The sequence below is a fragment of the Oryzias latipes genome, chromosome 18 (assembly GCF_002234675.1).
Source record: "Oryzias latipes chromosome 18, ASM223467v1".
NCBI lineage: Eukaryota > Metazoa > Chordata > Actinopteri > Beloniformes > Adrianichthyidae > Oryzias > Oryzias latipes.
In genome coordinates, this window is record NC_019876.2 from 24,637,791 (window position 1) to 24,662,017 (window position 24,227).

The 24,227-nt window shown below is 40.3% G+C and overlaps 1 protein-coding gene and 1 long non-coding RNA gene across 2 annotated transcripts; both read left to right on the forward strand.

The window, feature by feature from the left end:
- Positions 1–5,893: 5,893 nt before the first annotated feature.
- Positions 5,894–8,319, forward strand: LOC111949272 (the record flags this gene model as incomplete). Its single annotated transcript, XM_023966134.1, has 1 exon — positions 5,894–8,319. A coding segment is annotated over exon 1 (2,391 nt), but the record flags the coding sequence as incomplete, so codon positions are not given.
- Positions 8,320–19,686: 11,367 nt separating this feature from the next.
- LOC105357794 lies at positions 19,687–23,041 on the forward strand. Its single transcript, XR_911611.3, has 4 exons — positions 19,687–19,931; positions 21,011–21,085; positions 22,452–22,505; positions 22,583–23,041. It is a non-coding gene; the product is annotated as an uncharacterized LOC105357794 (long non-coding RNA).
- Positions 23,042–24,227: the final 1,186 nt, after the last annotated feature.

Here is a 24,227-nt window from a genome sequence, read left to right on the forward strand (position 1 = left end):
GGGGGGGGGGGGGGGGTCTGGCTGCCGCTGCGGCGGGGGTCTTCGTGTGGGGATGGCTGGGCACTCTCCCTCCTTCTTTTCACATTCCACCATCCATTTTAGAAGAACATAAACACTCACCTGAGCACAGGTGTTAGCTCACCTTTGCACTAATAGTTTGCATGATTGAATGCAATATTTCACACTAGTTGGTTTGAAGGCATAGGTATGCGTGTGTAAACACTATCTGTATTGTGTACATGTTTACATGTGGACATTTTTGCAGCTAGCAGGTGTGTTGATAACATTTCAGTGTGTGTGTGGACAGGCCCCGCCCTTTTTGTACTACATTTGAACCTTACCGTAATGATAAACAACCAGTAAACCTGTCTGCTCTATGCTGCTTCATGGTCTTATCCCCCCCCTCCCACTATCCCCCCCCCCCCCCCCCCCCTCTCTCTAACAGCCCTCTCGTCTTCCCTTCTTTCCTTTTCCGTCCGGTCCAACACCAAAAATTTTCAAACATGATTGAAATTAATAAAGTTTGGCCTCAATTACAAAAGGGGTTTATTCAGACATAACTCTGGTTTGTATGAAGATTAATAACCCCTCTTGTTAAGGTAAAATATGTCCAACACAAGAGGCCCTCAGTCCTCATCTGCCTGCCCAGCTGTTGGACAGGACAAGTTTAAAAGAAAAAAAAGTTCTAATATTATGTTGATTTGAAGTGCCTTAATCTATAAGGCACTTTAGACAAAACAAGCATAAAAAAGCACAACATTAGTAAAAGCACATAACATATCAGACATGACAATTACAAATACAATAAAATCAGGATTTCAACTCAATTAAAAGCCAAACGGAGCAAATATGTCTTTAGAGCAGATTTAAAAGTACAAAGTGAGTTCATCTCTCTGAGGTATAGAGGCTGATGGTTCCAGATTTTTGGTGCAAAGACTGAAAAGGCTCAGTCGCCTCTCAGTTTCCTCTTGGTCTTGCAGATGACTAATTTTATCGAGTCTGTGACCTGAGAGAGCAAGAAGGCATATAGACTTGGAGCAGGTCAGACAGGTACTTCAGAGCGAGAGCATGAAGACATTTAAAAACAAATAAAATAATTTTTATATCAATGCGTAAACAAACTGGGAGGCAATGAAGGGATGCTAATAATAGGAGTAATGGGCTTTTGTTTTTGTGCACCAGTTAAAAGACGGGCAGCGTTGTTTTTAACTAACTGCAATCGAGCAGCGATTTCCGAGCAACTCCAACGTAAAGAATATTATAATGATCTAAATGAGTTGTAATAAAAGCATGGATTAAAATCTCAGACAACTGGCTGAGGTTAAACCCCTTCCCTCTCACTGTGACTAAGATGGAAAAAGCTGGACTTGACCACTGAACTAATATGAGTATTAAGAGTTAAGTTGCTGTCCAGTTTCTCACACAAGCGTGTTGCTGTCAGTTTCAAATAATCATTTAAAACACCTAAATCAGCCTTAGAGACATTAACAACAGACCCTCAGCCTTTTCTTGATTTAAAATAATTACATGAGATCCATGTCTTAGTATCATCAAAGCACTGTACTTACTGAAGCAGAGTAAGCTTTTTGCTGAATGTCTGCATGTAAACTTGTATGCTAAATTCCAGAAAATACACAGAACTTTATGCACCTCCTGTAGTAGAAGACCAGAATGATTCTGGGAGTGGAGAGGACATTAATGATGCTGAAAGTATTGCTGAGTAAGAAAATTCTGTTTTTTCCAGCTTTTCTTTCTTGTTAGAAGAGTTGTAGGACATAATTGGATAAGTTAAAGAACTAAAATGATTATTATTCATCTTTTGGCAGGGTGTTACAGGCATCTGTACCAGAGATCATCTCAGACCTGGCTCTGCAGATCAATCACCAAGCCGTCAGCAGAATTAACATCTGACGCTCCAACATGTGGGATGGAGCAGTGAGGGGTTTCAAAAGGGGGACATTCTCTGAAACCAAGGACCTCCTTGTCAAGTTCTCTGATGATGAAGGTAGATTTGAGGAAGGTCTAGATACAGGTGGTCCCAAAAGAGAATTCCTCTCCCTTGTCTACAACTCCACAGGTATAGTTTAGCAATGACTGTTTTCGAAAAAACGGAACATCAGTCATAAAGTGTCTATGAGTGACAAGCGATTTCAATTTTTCCATTTTCTTGAGCAGCAATCTAAGAGGATGAATATAGTTTGGCAGGAAAAATGATTGCATGGATGTTTTTAAACAGTCTGAAATAGTCTAGAAAGAAACGAAGCAAAAAGAAGAGTGGTTTTGTTCAGGATGGGGAAATTTATTTTGCTTTTTAAAAGAATTTAAGTATTAAACAAGTGTTTTTTGTTCTGTATTCTATATTCCCATTTAAAATGTTCCAGTGTTTCTATGTGCCAAAGGGTAATGGATAAAAATAAAATGTTTTGCCAATCCAGTGTGTTTATTCTTTACATAAGTGATGATTAAAGTTCAGCCATATATTTCAGGGTGATGTTATCTACAGCTGATTTCCACTGAATTGGTGGTGTCAAACCACTTTGCCACTGCAGGTCTTGCTGGTCCTGGCACTTGCCTTTCCAGCTGGCTCAACGTTTGTGGGGATACCGTGAACCCACAGTTCATCCCACCGAATCTAAAAAAACATCCATGAAATGCCCAAATTAATCAAGTGTCAGAATTCCCTCTCTGGTCAGCAGCGGGAGCAGTCTCCAGAGTACTGAAGGCTGAAGGCGCTGTGATTGCATCTCCCAGCAATCACAGCGCACACTTCCTGAATGCTGCACACCTGACTCTTGTTTACTTAATCAGCCACAGCATGCTTAGGTACTGCACTGTAATAGAATCCAACTGTGGTTATTACAAACATGGTTTGTGATCATTGTTTGACTTTTCACACGTGAGCCACAAACTTTTTCGAGAGAAGCCATCAATACAGCCACTTAGCGATTCCAAATGGTTTCAGTTTGTCATATCCATCGACACACCAGACTTTGTTTGGTTCCATTGAATGGTATGTTCTTCTTAAAAATCTTCTCCTAGACCTAGCCTTTATTCCAGATGGGTCAAGTTCTCTCATAAGCTTCATCACATCACTTCTAAATGAGTACTTTTGTTTGAGAATCTGCCACATCGCTCGGTAACCTAAAAGCTTCCCAGGTCCCTGAAGCTTAAAAAAAATTAGGAACGTTTTTCCACGCAGAAAATGCTTGTAAGTTGTACAAAGGCAATTTTTAGGTAAAATTAATTTACTAGAACCACTTATTGTTTATGAAAAATACACAAGTAAATTTCACTCAGGTTTTGTAATTAAATTAAATCTTCTTTCTCTCTTTCGGCTTTTCCCATCAGGGGTCGCCACAGAGAACAAGTCGCATGGTAAACTTGGCAATGTTTTACTCCGGATGCCCTTCTTGAACCCTCTCAAAGCAACCGGGCTTGGGACCAGTAAAGAAGAAGAGAAGGGAACAGGGAGCAGCCCGGATTCGAACCCTGGTTTTACGAACGGAAGGCGCCGCAAACCAGCACGAGCTAAACCGGCTCCTTTGTAATTAAATTAAATAATCTAAGCAAATGTTGCATAATGATGCATAATTTGTGTGGTTTAAAGGTCGGTTTGGCGGGTTTTTTTCCCCTCATAAATATATAATAGAGGACTACGTTAGGCCGTGTGGCTGTTGGAGTCTTGTGTACTGAAGCTCCATAAATGCAGCAGCCAGAGACGCTTAATGGACCAGGCTCTGTCATCTAATCTGTTGTTGGGGGTGTGCAACGGCCCGCCCCTCCTCTTAGAAATTGTGTTCTTTAAAGAATGATACCACTGCCACGTGTGGGAGGAGCTACCAGCTAAAGTTATGGTCTGATCGCTGCATAGAGCGATGTCTTTTTACATCAATGCATGGTAAACACAGAATGTGGAGACATCAGGTTTATTATTTTGTGCCCATTTTGTACCTGTAATGCTAACTGCTTAAAAAATTGTGAATGGATGAAAACATCAAGATGCAAATTGTGGATTTGTTACACGTCATACAAAAATAAAAAAAGGTCAAGTACCAGCTGAAAGTGTTAAAAACAACTTATTGATTTGAACATGCCAATTCTGCTGGTATAGGTTCAAGTCCTAAGAACAACACTTAATAGCATTACATATTCCATTTATGAAACTGTTGGCATTGCCCAAAGGTGGGCAGAATGGCTTGCAAGGACCTATTACATGTGTTCCTGTAAATACTGAACAACCAGTTATTTGTTATCATGGATGTCTGTTGAGGGTTCTTGTGCCTTATATGTTTTCATAAAGGACATTATGAATATCAGTATGTTGACTTAGAACCTATCAAGCAGGCTTTGCAGTTTTTACAAAGCCATAATTCTTACTATAATGACGTGAAATTTAATAATGATTGGATTAATGATTTTTGTGAAGAAACATCTGAAGATGTTGTCGAAAAAGATGTTGAATGCACTGCAAATGTTGAATTGTCAAATGTTTTAGGAGAGGAACTTCTGCATGATAGACAGCAGCATTGCATGTTCCAGGACACTTGTCTAATGCCAGTAGATATTGGTCAAGAGGCTTTGGATCATTATTTTGATCATGTATCGAATGTAGCTCCCGCAGAAGGCAATAGTCTGGTAAAGTTGTTGTCCGATGTTAAAAATGACGCTAAATGTTTCCCTGCGTTGTTTCCTAACGGTGGACCGACATATGATGGAAGACAACATCCTTTAACTCTGTCACGATATTTTAACAACAGAATACTTAATGCTGATTTTCGTTTTGCACAAAATGTGGAATATATTTTTTTTGCCCAATATGACAGAATTAGAAAAAGTTGTTTCAAATGTAGTAAGAAAGGGCAAGTATAATTTTAAAAATAAATGAGTAGTTACGGGAGAGTTGTTGAATAGTGATGATTCTATTAAAAGGATCTTGGAATTTGATGATGGGTACCGATTTTTAAAACCAATTAGAAGTACACCAGCTTTTTGGCAGCGGCCCAGAAAGACCTCTTGGCTTGGAAGGCAGCTTGGAATCCCCACATGGTTCTATTAATTTTCTTCAGCTGATATGCGGTGGAAGAATTTACTTTCCTGCATTCTGAAGCATGAAGGTAGAACTGAAACTATGGAGCAGTTGGAATGGGCAGACAGATGTGAACTTTTGCATCATAATCCTGTCACTGCTGCTCCAATGTTTGATTTTCGTAGACATTGTTTTCTAAAGGAAGTTTTTGTCGCTTGCATGTCCTATAGGAAAAATTAAGGATTTCAGCAGTTTCAGCAACGCGGCTCACCACATATTCATTGCCTGTTTTGGATAGAGGATGCACCTGTAATTGACAGAAATACAGATGCTGAAGTAATTGCATTTATTGATCATTATGTGACTTGTGAGTTACCATCAAATATTGACTTATTGGAAAAACACTCTGAAACACATGTGAAAACATGTAAAAACAAAAAAAGGGAACTGTGTGTCTTGTTTTTAATTTTCCTAGACCACCTTCTGCACGTACATTCATATCACGTAGCACAAGAGCTGAAGAGAAAGTCTTGTCAATGTGTGTTATTAAGAAAAGATTCTTGCAACTCAAGAAAATGCAAAGACACAGCAATTGAAGAAAAAAGAAGCTTCAGCAAAGATTGCACAAATTAAAGCTGCTCTCTCAGCTGATGGGGCAACTTATGACAACGTTGAAGATTTGTTTGGATCTGTTGGGTTAAACCAAAGCACATTTGAAACTGCATATAACTGTTGTGCTCGGAAAACCCATGTTGCACTGAAACGTCAGGCTAACGAAGTTTGGATTAATCAATATTTTGCAAGCCATTGTTAAAATGCTGGAATGCTAATTACAGTATACAGTACATGTCTATGAAGACTCTCATTCATCCAGGTTGGTTCCATTGTTCCATTGCATTACAATGGAACCAACCTGGATGAATGAGAGTCTTCATAGACATGTTTTTTCTAACTTTGGGAAGGATACCCTCCAGCTGGTACGTGAATTGGAGAAGACAGCTAGGAAATTGGCGGACTACAAGAACCACCTCAGGTTAAACATGAGATGCAGACAAAGCAACGTGATTCCCAAAAGCCTACAGATGGGCAAAGGGGTTAAAGGACACAGAGCCGAGAACATCATGCACAGAGCCAGAACCCAACTTTTAAAGGACAGAATCAGACAGACGTATTTCATCATCAACAACCTGGAAGGTAAAATGAAGAATCTACAGGACAACTTGGCCACAACTGTTACGGAAGAAGTTCTTGAGAAGATTGTCGGCTTCACCCGGACAGCACAACTGGCACAACACCACAAAAGCAAGCAACGGCAAATCAAGAAATTTCAGATTCTCACAAACCAACAACAGATCCTTAAGGACAGGCTCAACAGGGAGAATAGAGGAAACCACACTAAGGCAGGGATTGATAGAGATAGGTGGATTAAGAATATTTCCGACCGTGAACTGACCCAAACAGAGAAAGAGGTATTATCCAAGGGGCTGAATTTCTCGGTTACACCAAATCATATCCCCGTGGTAGACCTCATCACAGCCACAGAAACGGCCATAAAGAGGAACAATCTGACTGGAAATCAAGCTGAAGAATTACGACTCAAAATTTCGGCGGCACTGTCCAGTGCCAAACCACCACCTTCCAATCTTTCTTCAGATGAAAGAAAGGCCTTGACAGCCCTGGAGAAGGACCACAGTATCAATATTTTACCAGCGGATAAAGGGAGATGCACTGTGATCCTGAATGCGGCGGACTATGAAGCCAAAGTTACCAACCTACTCAGCGACACCACCACTTATGAAGCACTTAGAAGAGATCCAACCAGCGGCAACAAGAAAAAGGTTATAGACTGCCTACAAAGACTGGAGAGAGATCAAGTCATCGGCAAGCCTCTTTATTACAGACTGTACCCGGGTAATACCACTCCATGCATTTATGGCCTCCCAAAAATCCACAAGGAAGGAATACCACTGAGACCCATTGTCAGCAGCATTGACTCAATAACTTACAACATGGCTAAACACCTGGCTACTATTTTGGCCCCTCTAGTTGGCAACACAGAACATCATGTTAGGAATTCACAAGATTTTGCAAACAAAGTCAAACATCTTCAGCTGGATTCTGACGAGACGATGGTGTCTTACGACGTAACTTCCCTCTTCACCTGCATTCCCACCACAGAGGCAGTGATTTCAGTGAGGAAGAGATTACTACAGGATTCTCAGCTACAAGACAGAACAAATCTGACACCAGACCACATCTGCGAACTGCTGGAAGTGTGCCTCAACTCCACATATTTCCAATTCAGGGGAAACTTCTACAGGCAGAGACATAGCTGTGCTATGGGCTCTCCAATCTCACCTATTGTGGCCAATTTGTACATGGAAGAAGTTGAGAGAAGAGCCCTGGACTCCTTCCCAGGTACAACTCCAAGCCACTGGTTCAGATATGTGGACGACACTTGGGTCAAGATCAAAAGCCAGGAAGTGGAGACTTTCACAGATCATATCAACGCAGTAGACAAGAACATCAAGTTCACCAGGGAAGACACAAAGGACAACACCCTAGCCTTTCTAGACTGTGCTGTGATCATTGGAGAGGACAGACAGCTCCAGGTTGAAGTGTACAGAAAGCCTACTCACACAGATCAGTACCTGTTATTTGACTCAAACCACCCTTTACAGCACAAACTAGGCGTCATCAGGACATTACAACACAGAGCCCAGGAGGTCCCCACAAGCTCTGACGGAAAGAAGAAGGAAAAGCAACATATCCACCAAGCCCTCCGAACCTGTGGATATCCCAAGTGGGCATTCACCAGATCCCAACATACAGGAAAACAAGACAAGAAGGAACAAGAGACAAAACGGAACAGTATTTCAATTCCATATATCTCAGGCCTGTCTGAAAAACTTAAAAGGATTTTCAAACAACATAACATCCCAGTTCATCTCAAACCAGTCAATACCCTCGGACAGAAAGTGGTTCATCCAAAGGACAAAATTCCCAGCTACAAACAGAGTAATGTTGTGTACTCTATCCACTGCAAAGAGAACTGCAATGAACAGTATATAGGAGAAACCAAACAACCGCTACACAAGCGGCTTTACCAACATCGCAGAGCCAACCCAAGTGGACCTGAGTCTGCAGTACATCTCCACCTGAAGGCCACAAACCACTCTTTCGAGGACAGTGAAGTCCGAATTCTAGCCAGAGAGAGAGGATGGTTTGAGCGAGGAGTGAAAGAAGCCATCTTTGTCAAGAAGGATAAACCTTCTCTTAATAAGAATGGTGGTCTCAGGTTTATTCTTCCATCCATCTACGGCAGTGTTTTGAAACCTAAACAAACCAAACCAGTTCCACCTGAGTCGTTAACCGCTGAAAGAGACGACCATTTGGAGAGGGAGTCACTGACGCCCCAACCCCCAGCTGAGGACAAAGGACTATTAACGACCCGAAACCACGTAGGCTAAGTGGACAACACCTCCAGTTTCAGGTCTGACTCCTCCCCCATGAGCGCATATATACCAGCTCTTAGACCAGCTATTTCAGAATTGACAAAGCCTCTTGGATAAGAGGTGAAACGTCTTCCAACTTTAAAACCAAGTCCAGATGACATCCCCTAAAACTACTACAAAGTATACAGTACAGATATACAGTTTGTTGTTGATGCATGTGTTGTGTAGATCATTTCTTACATCTCTAAAATCAGAAAAAATGGGTTTATTATTGCAGTGTACACAAAAGGAAGCAAGCGGGGATAGAGATGTTTCTGCCAAAGAGTCTAAAAAAATTAGGCAGTACATATTTGCACAACAGAGATGTGCTCAAAGCGTTTATAGACTGACAAATGCACTTTTTAAAGAGTGTTCTAGGAAAGTTGTGTTTCTTCCTGTTGCTGAAAATACTGTTAAAATGAGTTTGCAGTTAAAAGTACTTAAAGACAAAGCATCAAAGCATTCTTTAAGTACAGATGATATGTGGATGACAAGCATAGTGAATAAATTATGAGAACAGACCTAAGAGTGTTTTTCCTTCAATGTGTTTAGCAGTGTTTGCTTCTGAATTTCGTGTGTTGTCAAAAAACGAAAATGCAGCTAGGCGAATAAAGTTGAACCATAACACTGGATATGTCGTGAAAAGAACTCGCACACAACCTGCAGTTGTACAACATGTTAAGTTCTCTAAAACAAAACAGCCTGAATTAGTTTATCAAAGCATTCTGCAGTTGTTTTTGCCAAACTACATAGCCAGCTGAAACCTCAAGGTTTTGAAACATAAAGACTTTTTTCTTAAGGGCACTATAAGACTTGGTAATTCAGGTCTGCGGTAACATTAAACAGAAGTAAATTTGAAATTGATGGTGATAAATTGGTTAATGCTCAGCAAGGGATAGATGATGCTAGTGTAGTTGAATATGCTTGGTGTGAATTGTGCCCTGAGCAAGAACTGGAGAGACATGAAGGTCACGAGTTGTTACAGAAACAGAAAGGTATCGATGATGAACGGGAATTTGATATTCCTGATTTAAGAGTATCTGCTCAACATAGCCATTTCTTTCAAAAGAATAACTCAAAAATGCTTCGTAGTGATGGCTTGGCTTTAATTCAATTTTTAAATGAAAGTCAGATGGAGATTTTTTTTTACCAAGTTAGAAAATGGTGTGTGGAAAAGGTATTGGGGAAAAAGCCAGAACCATTCCACCAGTTAATTACGGGAGTTGTAGGGACTGGTAAAACTCACCTAATTAAAGCACTACAATATGAATCACATAGACTATTGTCTCCTCTTTGTCTTCATTTAGATTACATTTGGGTTTTGTTGATGGCTCCCACAGGAATTGCTGCGTTTAATGTACAAGCAAGTACTATTCATAACACATTTTAAATTGGTAAAGATGTCCGGTTACCTTACATACCAAAGCGTGAGAAATATTGAATTAGTTTACAGATTTTAATAATTGACATATCCATGGTAGATTATAATATATATATTCATGGACGACTGGGGCAAAAAAAAAAAAACTGGTAACTCTGCTATGTTTGGAAATGTATGTATTATTGCAGTTTGAGATTTCTTTTAATTACCTCCAGTGAAAGGAAAGCCATTATATGTAGAAAATGTGGGTATTGACTTATGATGTGGTGTGGTGTGTTTAAAATTGTTTGCTTAGAAACCATTGTACGCCAAAAAGATCAGGAAATTGCCAAATTACTTAACAGAGTTAGGACATGATGCAAAGGCATTGTGTTAATGTTAATAAGTGATATCCAACTATTGAAGTCATGTGAAACAGGAGAAAGCAGCTTTGTTTTACATATTTTTCCAACTAATGGTCAAGTAAATGAACATAATTCAACCCATCTACATTCATCCTGTCCAGAGTATGTTACTATCAAACCTCAAGATTTTGTAAATTTTTAGAAAAAAGGGAGACTAGTGATACTAAGTGGTAATCATTCAAATGCTAACAATACTTGTTTGGTAGAAAGACTTCTTTTGGGGAAGAATGCACGAGTCATGCTTTGTAAAAATGTTGACGTGGCAGATGGTCTTGTCAGTGGTGCATGTGGAATTGTGACTGATATTACATATAGGAACGCTCACTTTCCACAAATTGTTTTTGTGAATTTTGATAAAGACATTGGAAGACAAAGGAAGGAACAGTTTGAAAATCATCCATGACTTGTCTTAAGTTCTGTAGCCATTTTTCCACAAGGGGAACAAGTCACAGGCAAAGGTGGTCTGAGACGTCAGTTTCCTCTCAAACTTGCTAGGGGTTGTACTGTTCACAAAGTTCAGGGTCTTACCATTAATAATGTTGTTGTCTCTTTAAAAAGACCCGTTGCTCCTGGACAGGTTTAAGTTGCATTGAGTTGCGTAACAAGTTTGTTAGGTTAAATTCTTCAATATTTTAAGGAACAGGCCATTTATTGTAACAAAACTGTTACTGAATATATAGCAAATGTGTCTTCATATCTGACAAAGAAAATTTTACTTCTATTTCAAGTGACTTTAGCATATTCCTGATAAATGTGCAAAATTTACACTGGCATGTTGTGGCGATCTAACAGTTTGCATGACCTGCACAGGTGAAAATCACCTGTGCAGGTCAGACAGGAGAAGCGTGCTCTCTAATCAGAGTGCCATCAGCTGTGGAAAAAGGGGACATAAAAAGACAGACGCAGAGGACCTGGGAGGTGAGGAGTCAGAGAGAGGAGGAAGTTGAAAGAGGTTCCAACACTCAACCCTGCATGCTTCCACAACCTGAAAGACTGACATCTTCTCAGAGGAAACCTGATCAAATGCAGCAGAACTTTTTCCAGACAGTTTACTGCACCAGGCCTCATCCTGCACTATTATCCACAAGACATCTGCTTAAAACCTGGATTAAAGTTGCAACTGGACCAAGAAACCAAAACTCTTCAAAGAAAACACGCAACTGCTCATGTAAAGCAAAGACTGTTAGAAAACCTGGACTGGATCCCTTCCACCAAGGACTGAATACAGGGAACAACGTCCCAGGAACCCGGAACGGATTTCTAAGGAGTACTGGACTGAACAAGAAAACAAAAGGTACTCAGAAGAACTAGACTGTGTGGCCTGCTTTCTAACTTCATTTCAGCAATACCCTCCTAAAGTAACAGAGACAAAAGACTCTAAACGAACTTTGGGCTTGTGTGTGAAGAGCAGAGGGTGTGGATAACATCCTTTGTGACGGTGGATTTTCTTTTGTATCTTATGTCAGGAGAGAGACCTGACTGGCACCTCAGAGAAAAATCATCCACAAACTGTCACAATGTGAAGGACTTAGCATTGTGCACCAAACGGGTACAGGTTAACTGCATAGCTATAACTGAAACATGGCTACCAAATGCACCTTTAAAAATTGTAGCCACTGATGTTCAATGCAACAGTTATAGTATGCCACGATCATTGTCTTATAATGGAGCAGATCCAAGACTGAATATGATCAAAGGCGTGGTGGTGTTGGAATGTATACCATTGAAAAGATGCTGTTTGAACATGTAAATGCACAAAGTGTAGTAGACATTGAATGTTTAGTACACAGATTTATTACACGGAACATAGTGGTGGCAGTTCTGTATCGTTCACCATCATATGCCATTTCCTTATTTAGATAGAATCTTATGAAATTAGTGGATCTGTTGGAGCACCTGGGTGATACTATTGCTTTAATGGGAGATTTTAATGAAAATCTAGTAAACCCTAAGACTATAACTGATATCATGGCACATAAGGGTTTTATTCAACTTGTTTCTGAAAACACAACATTAAAAGGTACAATAATCGATCGGGTGTACATAAAAACAAATAAATAGTTGAACAAACGTATTTTAGTGATCATGATGGGATTCTTTGTCTTTTCACACATGTAAATGAAATGGAGACATGCAAGTTAGATTTTTGTCTGCAAATGTTACCATTGGGTAATGTGACAAATCCACAAAACGCAGTGAGGGCTTTTACATCTGTGACATGTTGCTGTAAGTTGTGGCAAAGGAGACAAGAGAGATAATATCCCCCTATGTTTTCCTTTCCCCTCACTTACACCACATACGCTACAAGGGAGCGTAGTTCCCACCACAACCACACTATGTTTAAGGGACCAGCAAGTCCTATGCACATCACACAAACCACTTCCTGCCCCCCCCCCCCCATCCCAAAACCCAACCCTCCAATATCTGTCCTGATCTTTACACGTACTTCCATTTCTAACTTAGTCACACACCTGTGAAGTTTTTATCTCTGTTGAGTCACAAACTTTATTTAAAGATGGTTTCTTTTCCTGCATCATGAATAAATATTAGGCATTAAAATTTTTATTTTCTGTCTGTAGTTGGCAATAGTATAAATAATAAATCTTTTTTTGTGTGCATATTTTGTCATGGCTAACGGAACGAAACAGACCCAGACGCTGGAACCCAGAAGAATACGCAGGTGAGTTCTGTAATGGTTTGAAAGGGGTTTAATATTCAGATCTAGGTTTAGAGGGTTGTTGGTGAAGCGGCAGACTCCGGGGAGGACCCACGACGAAGATGGAGGGTTTACGTCGGCTCGTGGCGTCACTGGTGGTTGTGACCGCAGCTCTTGAAGGGCTGAAGGCACGGCAGAGGCTCGTGGTGGATTGAGGGAACGGCGGAGGCTAGTGGCTTGACAGGAGGCAATGACGAGGCTGTGTTCCGGAAAGCCTGCAGACTCAGGCGACCACTCGTGGCAATGAATTCCTGGAGACAGGTAAGAGCAAGATTTTATGCATAGGCTTGAAACAAGGGCAAAGAACGTGACAATCATGTTAACCACCATCAGGGGCAACGGACTGGCGAGGAATGCTGATCCTGGAGCTCCTTAAGAAGGCAGGCAGGTGATGAGGTAAGTGGTTGCAGCTGAGTCGCATCAGGAGCCAAGCAGAGAGGGGAGAGGGAGGAGTCTGACAGAGGCACCATGACATATTTTTAATATGTTTGATATGCAAACGTATTCCAAGTACTTAAAATTAATGTATCTATTGCATTCTATGGCCTGGTTATTCATGATGCAGGTTTTGCTTTCCTTGCCATGTGACCTCGACATGTCAAGACACCAAGACATTGGTAATGGTACTCCCAGTTACTGGGATGGGGTTCAATTCCCTACAATGTCCATGTATTGCGGTCACATACATTTTTATAATGTCAATGTATATTTAGGTCTTTATGAAATAACTCCCTCTGTCTCTTTCTTAGACAAATTTCTAAAAGTCGAGAGAGAGCGAGAGAGACAGACAGACAGACAGACAGACAGACAGACAGACAGACAGACAGACAGACAGACAGACAGACAGACAGACAGACAGACAGACAGACAGACAGACAGACAGACAGACAGACAGACAGACAGACAGACAGACAGACAGACAGACAGACAGACAGACAGACAGACAGACAGACAGACAGACAGACAGACAGACAGACAGACAGACAGACAGACAGACAGACAGACAGACAGACAGACAGACAGACAGACAGACAGACAGAAAACTGGATGAGTGGAACAATTGAAGAATTCCAGCAGAAATTGAAAAGACAATGGTGCCATCCACAAGATTCCTACACTGACCCAAAATATAAATGCACTACTTTTGTTATTGCTCCCATTTTTTATGGTATGAACTCAAAGATGTGAAACATTTTCCACATACACAAAATAACCAGTTCTCTGAACTATTGTTCACAAATCTGTCTAAATCTGTGATAGTGAGCACTTCTCCTTTGCCAAGACAATCCATCCCACCTCGCAGGTGTGCCATATCAAGATGCTGATTAGACAGCATGATTATTGCACAAGAAAACGCCACTCTGAAATCCTCAGTTTTGTCAGGGGACTCAGACAACCAGTCAGTATCTGGTGTGACCACCATTTACCTCATGAAGTGAGGTATCTCCTTCGCATAGAGTTGATCAGGTTGTCTATTGTGGCCTGTGGAATGTTGGTCCACTCTTCTTCAATGGCTGTGCGAAGTTGCTGGATATTGGCAGGAACTGGAACACGCTGTCATATACGCCGATCCAGAGCATCCCACACATGCTCAATGGGTGACATGTCCGGTGAGTATGCTGGCCATGCAAGAACTAGGATGTTTTCAGCGTCCAATAATTGTGCACAGATGCTTGCAAGATGGGGCCGTGCATTATCAGGCTGCAACATGAGGTGATGATGTTGGATGTACGGCAAACCAATGGGCCCCAGGATCTCGTCACGGTATCTCTGTGCATTCAAAATGCCATCAATGAAATGCACCTGTGTTCTTTGCCCATAACAGATGCCTGCCCATACCATAACCCTACCACCACGATGGACTACTCGATCCACAACATTGACATCAAAAAACCGCTCACCCACACGACGCCACACACACTGTCTGCCATCTGCCCTGAACAGTGTAAAAAACCGGGATTCATCCGTGAAGAGAACACCTCTTCAACGTGCCAGACTCCATCGAATGTGAGCATTTGCCCGCTCAAGTCGGTTACGACGACGAACTGGAGTGAGGTCATGACCTCGATGAGGACGACGAGCATGCAGATGAGCTTCCCTGAGACGGTTTCTGACAGTTTGTGCAGAAATTCTGTGGTTATGCAAACAGATTGTTTCAGCAGCTGTCCGAGTGGCTGGTCTCAGACGATCTTGGAGGTGGACATGCTGGATGTGGAGGTCTTGGGCTGGTGTGGTTACACGTGGTCTGCGGTTGTGAGGCCGGTTGGATGTGCTGCCAAATTCTCGGAAACTCTCGGCTTATGGTGGAGAAATGGACATTCAATTCCCTAGCAACAGCTCTGGTGGACATTCCTGCTATGAGCATGCCAGTTACACGCTCCCTCAAAACTTACGACATCTGTGGCATTGTGCTGTGTGATACAACTGAAGATTTCAGAGTGGCCTTTTCTTGTGGCCAGTCTAAGGCTCACCTGTGCAATAATCATGCTGTCTAATCAGCATCTTGATATGGCACACCTGCGAGGTGGGATGGATTGTCTTGGCAAAGGAGAAGTGCTCACTATCACAGATTTAGACAGATTTGTGAACAATAGTTCAGAGAACTGGTTATTTTGTGTATGTGGAAAATGTTTCACATCTTTGAGTTCATACCATAAAAAATGGGAGCAATAACAAAAGTGTTGCGTTTATATTTTTGGTCAGTGTAGTTGTGGGACTGTGACAATGCATGAACACTGAAGCCTTTTGCAGATGTTTGTGCGGTTTCTAAAGATTAGGTTGCGGTCGTGAGGCCGTAACTTGGATGTTGAATTACTGAATGCGACGTCTCCATGCTTCCTTTGTGCGAAGCGGGTTGCGGCGACGCAAAACGGCTCGAGCTGGACGTTGCTCACGGGGCGGTTGCTCATGCTCGGGCCCGCTAAGTGCTACTTGTAGCTTTAATTTACCTATTCTTTCAAAGCGCAAATATACTGATGCTACTCAGTGTAGTTTTGAATTTACTTAAACCAACGTGTAACACTCTTAAACATGCTTTAATTAATTTGAATAGCTAATTATACATTTGAATATAAAAAATTCAATTGTGCATTTCATGAATGACTAATAATTTCAACTGCGTTTATGAATACATGAGGTCAATTAAACTTTGTTATTTAGTGGTTTATATTTTTTGTCATTTCTTTGTATAATCATGTTTTGTACCTTCATTATTGTAGACATCTAGGCAATAAATACAATATTTTTGACTCTAAAGGGTTATAAACTATTGAAAAGATTTTTTGAAAGAAAATTAGTACTGCTTATTCAGAGATTTAAACATGTAATGTAGTGTCTTTGAAAAAGTTGAATGAGCACCAAAGCTTACAGACTAGCCAAACAGTAACTGATTAAGACCTTTTAACACACACCCAGCAGTCAAATCAGAATCGACTATTCATCCGGACCACGGTATAGAATGCCTTATACCTTGGTCTGGGTGAATAATTGATTCTGAATGGCTGCTGGGTGTGTGTTAAAAAGTGATAACCGCACGCCCAAAAAAGAAGTTCCGATGACCTATCTTAAATCTTCTGTATCAATGCGCCGGCTTCTTTAAAAGAACCTTTAGCTTCATCATCTGAACAAAAACAAGCAATAAGAGGTGACCTTTCTCTCTGAACTGATTCTTCATTCAACCTATCGGGACGATCAGCATAATCTATATCGCTTTATGTCGCCAAATCTTGACTTCAGCGCCGCCTTGTCACGTTACCATGACAAGGCGCAGCACCACGTAACAAATAATCCGCTTCGCGTCGGATGGTTCAGGCTTCCATGCTGTGCGTTAAAAAGTGATAATGACAGACTCGACACAGCAGTAAACCAACGTACATAGTGGTCTGCAAGTATTCTAAAGCAGTACATGAATGATTTGGGTCTCTGCCATGCTTGGCGCTCATGTCCCCCAAACACTAAGGGGTTCACCTTTTTCTCTCCAGTTCACCACTCACACTCCCGTTTAGACTATTTATAAGTCAGTAAATCTCTTTTAAAAGAAATTAAGTTCCAACATTCATCCAATCATTATCAGTGATTACGCACCAGTTTCTGTAAATATTTTTAGGGAAATATCCACGCCATCAGGTACAACTTGGAGGTTTAATGCGTCTCTGCACTGAAAAAAAAGGCAAAACCTTGATTGTAGAATTGATGCAATAGTATTATGTAACTTAGATACAAAACAAAGGAATTGTGTCAAACGTTAGTATTTTGTTAAACCTACAAAATTTACTGAGAAAAACACCAACATGTTTTCAATGTGTTGATTGAACTCAGATGCTTCATGTAACACCAACATTAAACAGTCAATCCTACAATTGTCCCGCTTTTGGCGCTAAGAATTGTGGGAAGAAGACAGGCAGAAAGCGGCAAAACAGAACAGCAACAAGTGGTAAGTACCAATTTTCTTAGGTAATGTAATTTTAGATGTGTGGAGAAAAATGATATAATTTAAAAACAAATATATTCACGGCTTAAGTGTAATTCAAAAGCGTAATATTTTTTTTTTATCAGGACAAAAACATTTGGCCGTCCTGGGGTGGCTATTCTGACGGTTGTCCGGTGCACTCCATTTTCTGAAATCGTTGCCCCCTTCAGGGATTGACCGTTTCAGCGCCGGTGTTGTGCGTTTTATAGGCAGGCCCGCTCACACAGAGAGACTGTCAAAAGGGTAAGAGAGAGTCGTGCGCGACAGAGGTTAGTCATAGCCCATATTACGGATTTGAGCTGCTGTCTCGGCGGAAAGAATGGGATCTGTGAATGCGCATGCCGCGGAAGTGCACGCGCGCCTGGTCCTTTCTCCGAGATCGCAGCAGAAAGGTAGTGGATACGCAAACCGCCACCGAGCGACTGCCGTCAAGCCAGCCGTCATTCGGAACTGCGGTGTCAAATGAGCCGCTCCTTAATTTTCACTGCTCTCGCATTCTCAGCTTTACGGTAACAGAGCAACAACGGCTGAAGTCCGGTTTTCAGAAGAATAGTGAAAAGTTAAATGAATGTTTGGAGAAAAAATACACTAGCTACTCTTATCAAATAATAACATAAAAAATTTTAATAAAAAGGCTAGGATAAGATTGGGTGTTAATAAGCATACTCCCAACCATATAGCCCATTCATTTATGTTAATAGTAAATATTATTTAAGTTTTCACATATGGTTTAATCAGAATCAGTACAGACACTTCATAATGAAATATAAAAATGTAGAGTTGATCTAAATGTCAATACTGTCTGAGATTTGTCACAACATAGCATCTTATGAGAGAGGTGCAATGTTTGAGACACCATAGTTGAAGTATTTGCCATAATCCAGGCCATCAGCTCCTCCTATTCTCTTCAAGACTATGTTGACTACACATACTGATATTTCCAGACACTTTTACTGTAGAAATTTTGAGTTATTCATGTTTGAAATCCCAAATATTTGACATTTTGACAAAGTCCAGTCGTCCAATTTTGCCTTCCTGTTTTTAAAAATCCAGAGGAATCATTTGTTATGCATTAAATAATTATTCATGGAGGTATTTATCACAATTTCTATGTACATTTTAATACTTCAAAAAAACATTATAGACCACATCAAACAGAAACAACAAACACAAAGTGTTTCAAATTATTTTAATCACGATTTATTTTCTGTCCAATGGTAAAATGTAATAGATTGTAACTTCAAGTAAAACATACAATAGATATTGTCATGGTGCCTCTGGCAGCTCTTCTCCCCTTCCCCTTTATGCTCCTCTCCTGACTAGAACCAGCTGTGACCACTCACATCATTAGCATCCGGACCTTCTTTAGGAGTTCCAGTTCCAGCATTCATCGCCAGTTTGTTGCCCCTGATGGTGCATAACCTGGTCACTAAGTTATCCATAGCTCATGAGTTTATGCTCTTGTCTAACCTCGTCTTACGACTCGGCTTCAGGACTTCTTAACCACGAGTGGTCACCTGAGTCTCCCGACTTCCTGAGCCGAAGTTTCTTACAGAATTTCAAGAATCATCCCGTCACGCCTCAAGCCATTGGTCAATCTCCAGCCATGCCACGAACCATTACTTACGTCCAGTCACGCCACGAGCCACTATTCAGCTTCCTGCCTCACCACGACTCCAAGCCAGGCTGGATCAAAATAAACCTTACTACTTACCTCACTTACACCCCACTCTGAGTTTACAAATGCTAAATTGCTGACTACTACACATGTGTGCAATAACTGAATTCTGTGCATTAAGCGGGTCTCTATGCAATAACACAATATTTATTATGCTGCGCTCATGGCAACTCAACTCATTCCATTCTATTGTGTTCGTACATATTTAATGTTCAATTGTTTCTGTACATATTGTACATTTTTGTTTAGAGACATAAGTTACAGTATTTTTATTTTGTATTTTATTTTAATTTTATTTATCTTCACCACTCCAAGGCTGCTGCAATTTAATTGTATCACCATGTACAATGAAAATAAAAGGATTCTGATACCAAAATATTTTACATTTTCACAAGTACGGAGGGTCTTTTTCTGACATAGATTTAAGGTTTTGCCCTACAAGGATCTTTGTATCTTCGTGCCCATGGGCACGAAGTGGGGTTGTTCAATTTACAAATACTAAGCATGTTTGTTTAATATGAACAAATTATGTTTACCTTCGAAACATAATATAATCTTGAAAATCACACATAATGTCTTGCTGTGTTACTTTTATATATTTAAATCATGTTGACAAAACATGAAATAGTTATGCTTGATCCTTTGCCCCTTAATTTTGGATAAGTAAACCCCATCGGTGAAGAAGCATTCCAGGAGGAGAAACTTTGCAGTCAGCCATTTTAGAGAAGCTGCAAGCACCTGCTGGCTGGAGGAGCTTAAAAAAGGTAAATGAATTTAATCTAACAAATTGATTTAAGGAAATGAAAGGCGTTCATTTATCATTACTGTTATTTTTTCACGGGGAAGAGCTTTGTAATCCACTTTTGTCGTAGTTATCAAAGTTAAGGCTCTGCGCGCCACTTTTGTCGCTGGCGGCCGCAGCCCTCGGACGGCAGGTAGGGGGAGGTGAGCGCGGTAAATTCTTTCACGTCGAAGACAGATTCAGCGGTAAACACGGTGATTTCAAACGATGTGCGGGGAAGAGTGGCGAGTAGTTATGCCGTAGGAATTCGCTTTTGACAAAGGGGCAGTGGGCGCTCGTGGGCACGGCGGTTTATTTTTTCCCACAGGCGAAAAACTTTGCCATGGGGATTCATCGTCACTAAGTGGATTTCTTTTTGCTAAATTCTGCGTTGAGACCGAAATTGAAGGAAAATGTGAGAAGCTATCATTACTATTGTCATTATTTACTTTTTCCATACCGTTCCACCATGAGCTAGTTTAAGGACGGCATTATTTGACCAGCAAACAGCACCGCACTTCTGTCTCAGTCAGCTGTCAATCATTCTCCGTGCGCGTCTCGTGCACAGAATGCGTTCGGTTTGTCCAGTTTACATAGATCTTTGGTTTCAATCAGAGCTTTGTTTTCATTCTATGATGCTGAACATATTTTTCTATGGAGATTTTAGAGAGTTTAAAATGGAGTGAAAATATTTATGTCCTTTTGGAACAAGTGTATAATGTGTAGTAAAAAGTTTACAGCCTTAGTTATAATAATGTCTGTAATACTACTTGAGATTCCCCCTATTTGATAAATTAATATGGGAATCCTTTATGGGTGGGGGGATTAGCTACTCCCGATCTGCTAGTTTAGTTTTGCAGTTTCCATCTCAAAATTCGCGGGTTCTCATTAAGCGTGGTTTGAATCCTGTGGTGGGAGGGGGGTGTCAAATGTTCTTTCTGGTCTAATTTCTTCAGAATATTTTTGCAGCTATTGATTTCAAACCAATGCATGTTTAGTTAGTAAAATTATACAACAAAGCTGTGGAAGTGTCACTATATTTATTTCCTGATTAATTTACAGAGCTCATCACACAACACTTCCAACTGCTCCTCCCTGATCATGCTGGGGTCCATGCTCCAGTCTTCACTGAGTCAGGTGGGTCACCATGCATTTACCATATATTATTGGAATTATTGTCTCCTGGATTGTCATAGAATCGTGAGGTAATCAAGATTGCCAGCCCTACTCTTTACACACACCTTTTATGCAGAAAGATACATACATAATAAATAATTCAATTTTTTTTATTTTTATAGCCCAAAATCACAACAACAGTCGTCTCGATGGGCATGAGACCGGGCATGAGACCGGGCTTCCCCCAAAACGCGCTCCAGTTATCCACAAAACCAACGCCGTTTTCTGGGCACCATCTAGAAAGCCAGCGGTTAAATGATGAAAAGCGCGTGTACATTTCATCACTGACTAAGTTCGGCAGGGGACCAGAGAAAATTACAGTGTGGGACATCGTCTCAGCCAGTTTACACACCGAAGTTACGTTTAACTTAACCACCTCTGACTGTCTCCGTCGGGCATCATTACCGCCTGCGTGAATCACGACTCGACAGAACCTGGACTTACTCTGAGCTAACATCCTAGGTTCCCCTCGATGTCACCAACTCTGGCCCCCGGATAACACCTAACTGTAGCCGCTGGGAGCTCCACGTTTCTAACTTCAGAAGAGCCTATAACCAGAGTTGAGTGTTCAGCGGGTGTGTCGCAGAGGGGGGAGAACCTATTACTAACGTGGAGTCTCGGGTGCTCTAAGTTTTTGCGTTTAGCACTATGTTTCCTCCCAGCCGGTACAAACCCTGACTGTCTCCCGGCTATTGGGAGGGCGCTGGGGTGCTAACTAAGTTAGCTTCCACTGTGCGGAGCCGCGCTTCTAACTGCTCCAGCCTGGCCTCCAAGTCTAACACAAGACTACACTTAACACACCTACCGCTATCTTCACTAAAGGAGGCAGGGTCATCACTAAACATATGGCACATGGGGCTGGAGAGAGGAGGAGAGGCGGAAGGAGTGGTGGCCATGCTAGGTTCTAAGCTAAGGCTAGCGGTGTATAGGTAAAGAGAAGTGGTCTATTTAGCAAAATGAGAAAGTGAACAGCAAGCAGTTTAACAGTGGTGAATTCGCTAATAAAAGGTACTAGATGTGAATAATAACCCAGATAACCCTTAGAGTAAGCAATAGTAGTCAGGCCAATGCCAAACAAGAGGACAGCAGTCACACACGACTAGCACTGGGAATAGCTCACCCGGAAATGACGTCACAGGAAACAGGCGTGCTATAATGAAATTGATGGTTAATCAGTTATCCCACTACCTCTGTTAACATGACACTAAGGATATAATGATTTTGTTAACCCAGTAACTATAACATTTATTAATGAGCCAAGGGTAAGAATTGTATTTTTCTGAAGTTTGCATGTGAATTTAAAATTTGTTGACTCTTTGTATTTCAGACTGCTGACCTTCTCGCCAACATAAGCAAGTTCAGGGGTTTATTCAAAGTACAGGTGAGTTGTGTAATCCAGACGTTTTAACTAAACTTCAAATGTAAACTGTGCACACAAATATCTTCTGTGTTCTTTAGAATGAAGACCATGCAGCAATCCAGGAGGCAATCTAGGACACCACGGTGGGAATTTCCCTCCTAATGGAAAGTGGCGAGGAAGAGGACATTCTCATGGTCCACATCTCCCAGGCTGTGGTGGTCGACCCACCAAGTGTCAGAGTTGTAGTTGCCAAGGCTTTTTTGGCCTTATTTACAGCACAAATCTGATTACCATCCTCATCTCAGAAACACCTTTGAGGTAATCCAAAGAAAAACTGTAATAGAGTTGCAGGGCAAAGTTGTGTCTAAGGTTTCAGGCTCTTTTAATAAAAATGACCTTTAAAAAGTTTTTCCTGAGAAGGGATTCCAGCTGTTTGCTTTGGCTCTGTTATCTTCTGTTTAATAAAAATAGCAAGCCCAATTTATATTGATTTGTACTTTTTGCTACAGTGTAAACCTATTTTTCAAGTTTAGATAATAAGAAAGTTAAATCTGAAATTTGTGTTCAGTGTCATATGTTCATTGGACTGTAATAATGCACAAGAAAGTATTTGCTTTAAATAATAATCTGCAATTGCAATTTTATTTTTCAATTTAAATTTTATTAAAATAATTTATAAATTAAAATGAACTATGTAGGTAATTTCAAAAAAATAATAGTTTTGCTAAATTTTTATTGTCTTAAATTTTTGAAAATATTATGGTAAATGACCTAATGAAATCTTGTTTGTTTCTGTAAAAGTATTAGGTGCAGAAACAAAGATGCATTCATTATGGTAGAACATGATTTTATTATGTGCAATAATTATATTGGTTCAACATGATTTTTTTGCGCGCAACCGATGTCCATGATTTTTTTATGTCAATCCAACAGATCTTTATTTTCAGTGCAGTATGTCACAGCATGAAGGATCCTCGTCGTCTGCTAGTAGGTCTTTTTAGGCCTCTACTTGTGCCCTGTCATCCTTGGTCCCACATAGCAATGGATTTCATTAGTCCTTTTTCCAGAAGTAAAAAAAATCCATTCTCCAAGTTAGTCCATGCTATTTCCCTTCATGTTTTGAAAAATCCTGAGGAATCAGTTTTTTTTACAGCCATATTAAACAGTTATTTCTGAGGTATTTATCCTAATATTGTATGGACATTTGAATACTTCCAATAAACATTATAGACCACAACAAACAGAAATTGCAAACAAAGATTTTTTTTTTAATAATGACTTTTGCTCTGTCCAAAGGTATAATGTAAAAGAGTGTAACTAAAAGTAAGACATACAAATAAATGTAAAAAAGATTACAATATTTTTTATTTCACTATAAACAAGATTAGAATTACACAATTTTCAAATTATACAATACAACAAAAATATTTACAATTTTTTTTTGGCAGTCTACATACACAAACTGCATTTCCTGTCTCCAATTTTTACATTGTCTATCTACTTGAAGGACTCAGACATGAACTATGCCTAGAGCAATCTACTGTTCATCTAAAAAATTGTATTCATATCTCAAAATGGAAAAGAATAAGCACTAATTTCATTATATTTTAAAAATAAAAACATTTTCAAGAAAATAATATTAATACTTTAAAATATACGTATGGCAAGGGTGCAAGTCAACTAGAAATATAAAAAAAAAAAAAAATGTTGGACCTCTCTTTACAAATATGTTTGCGTGTGAGT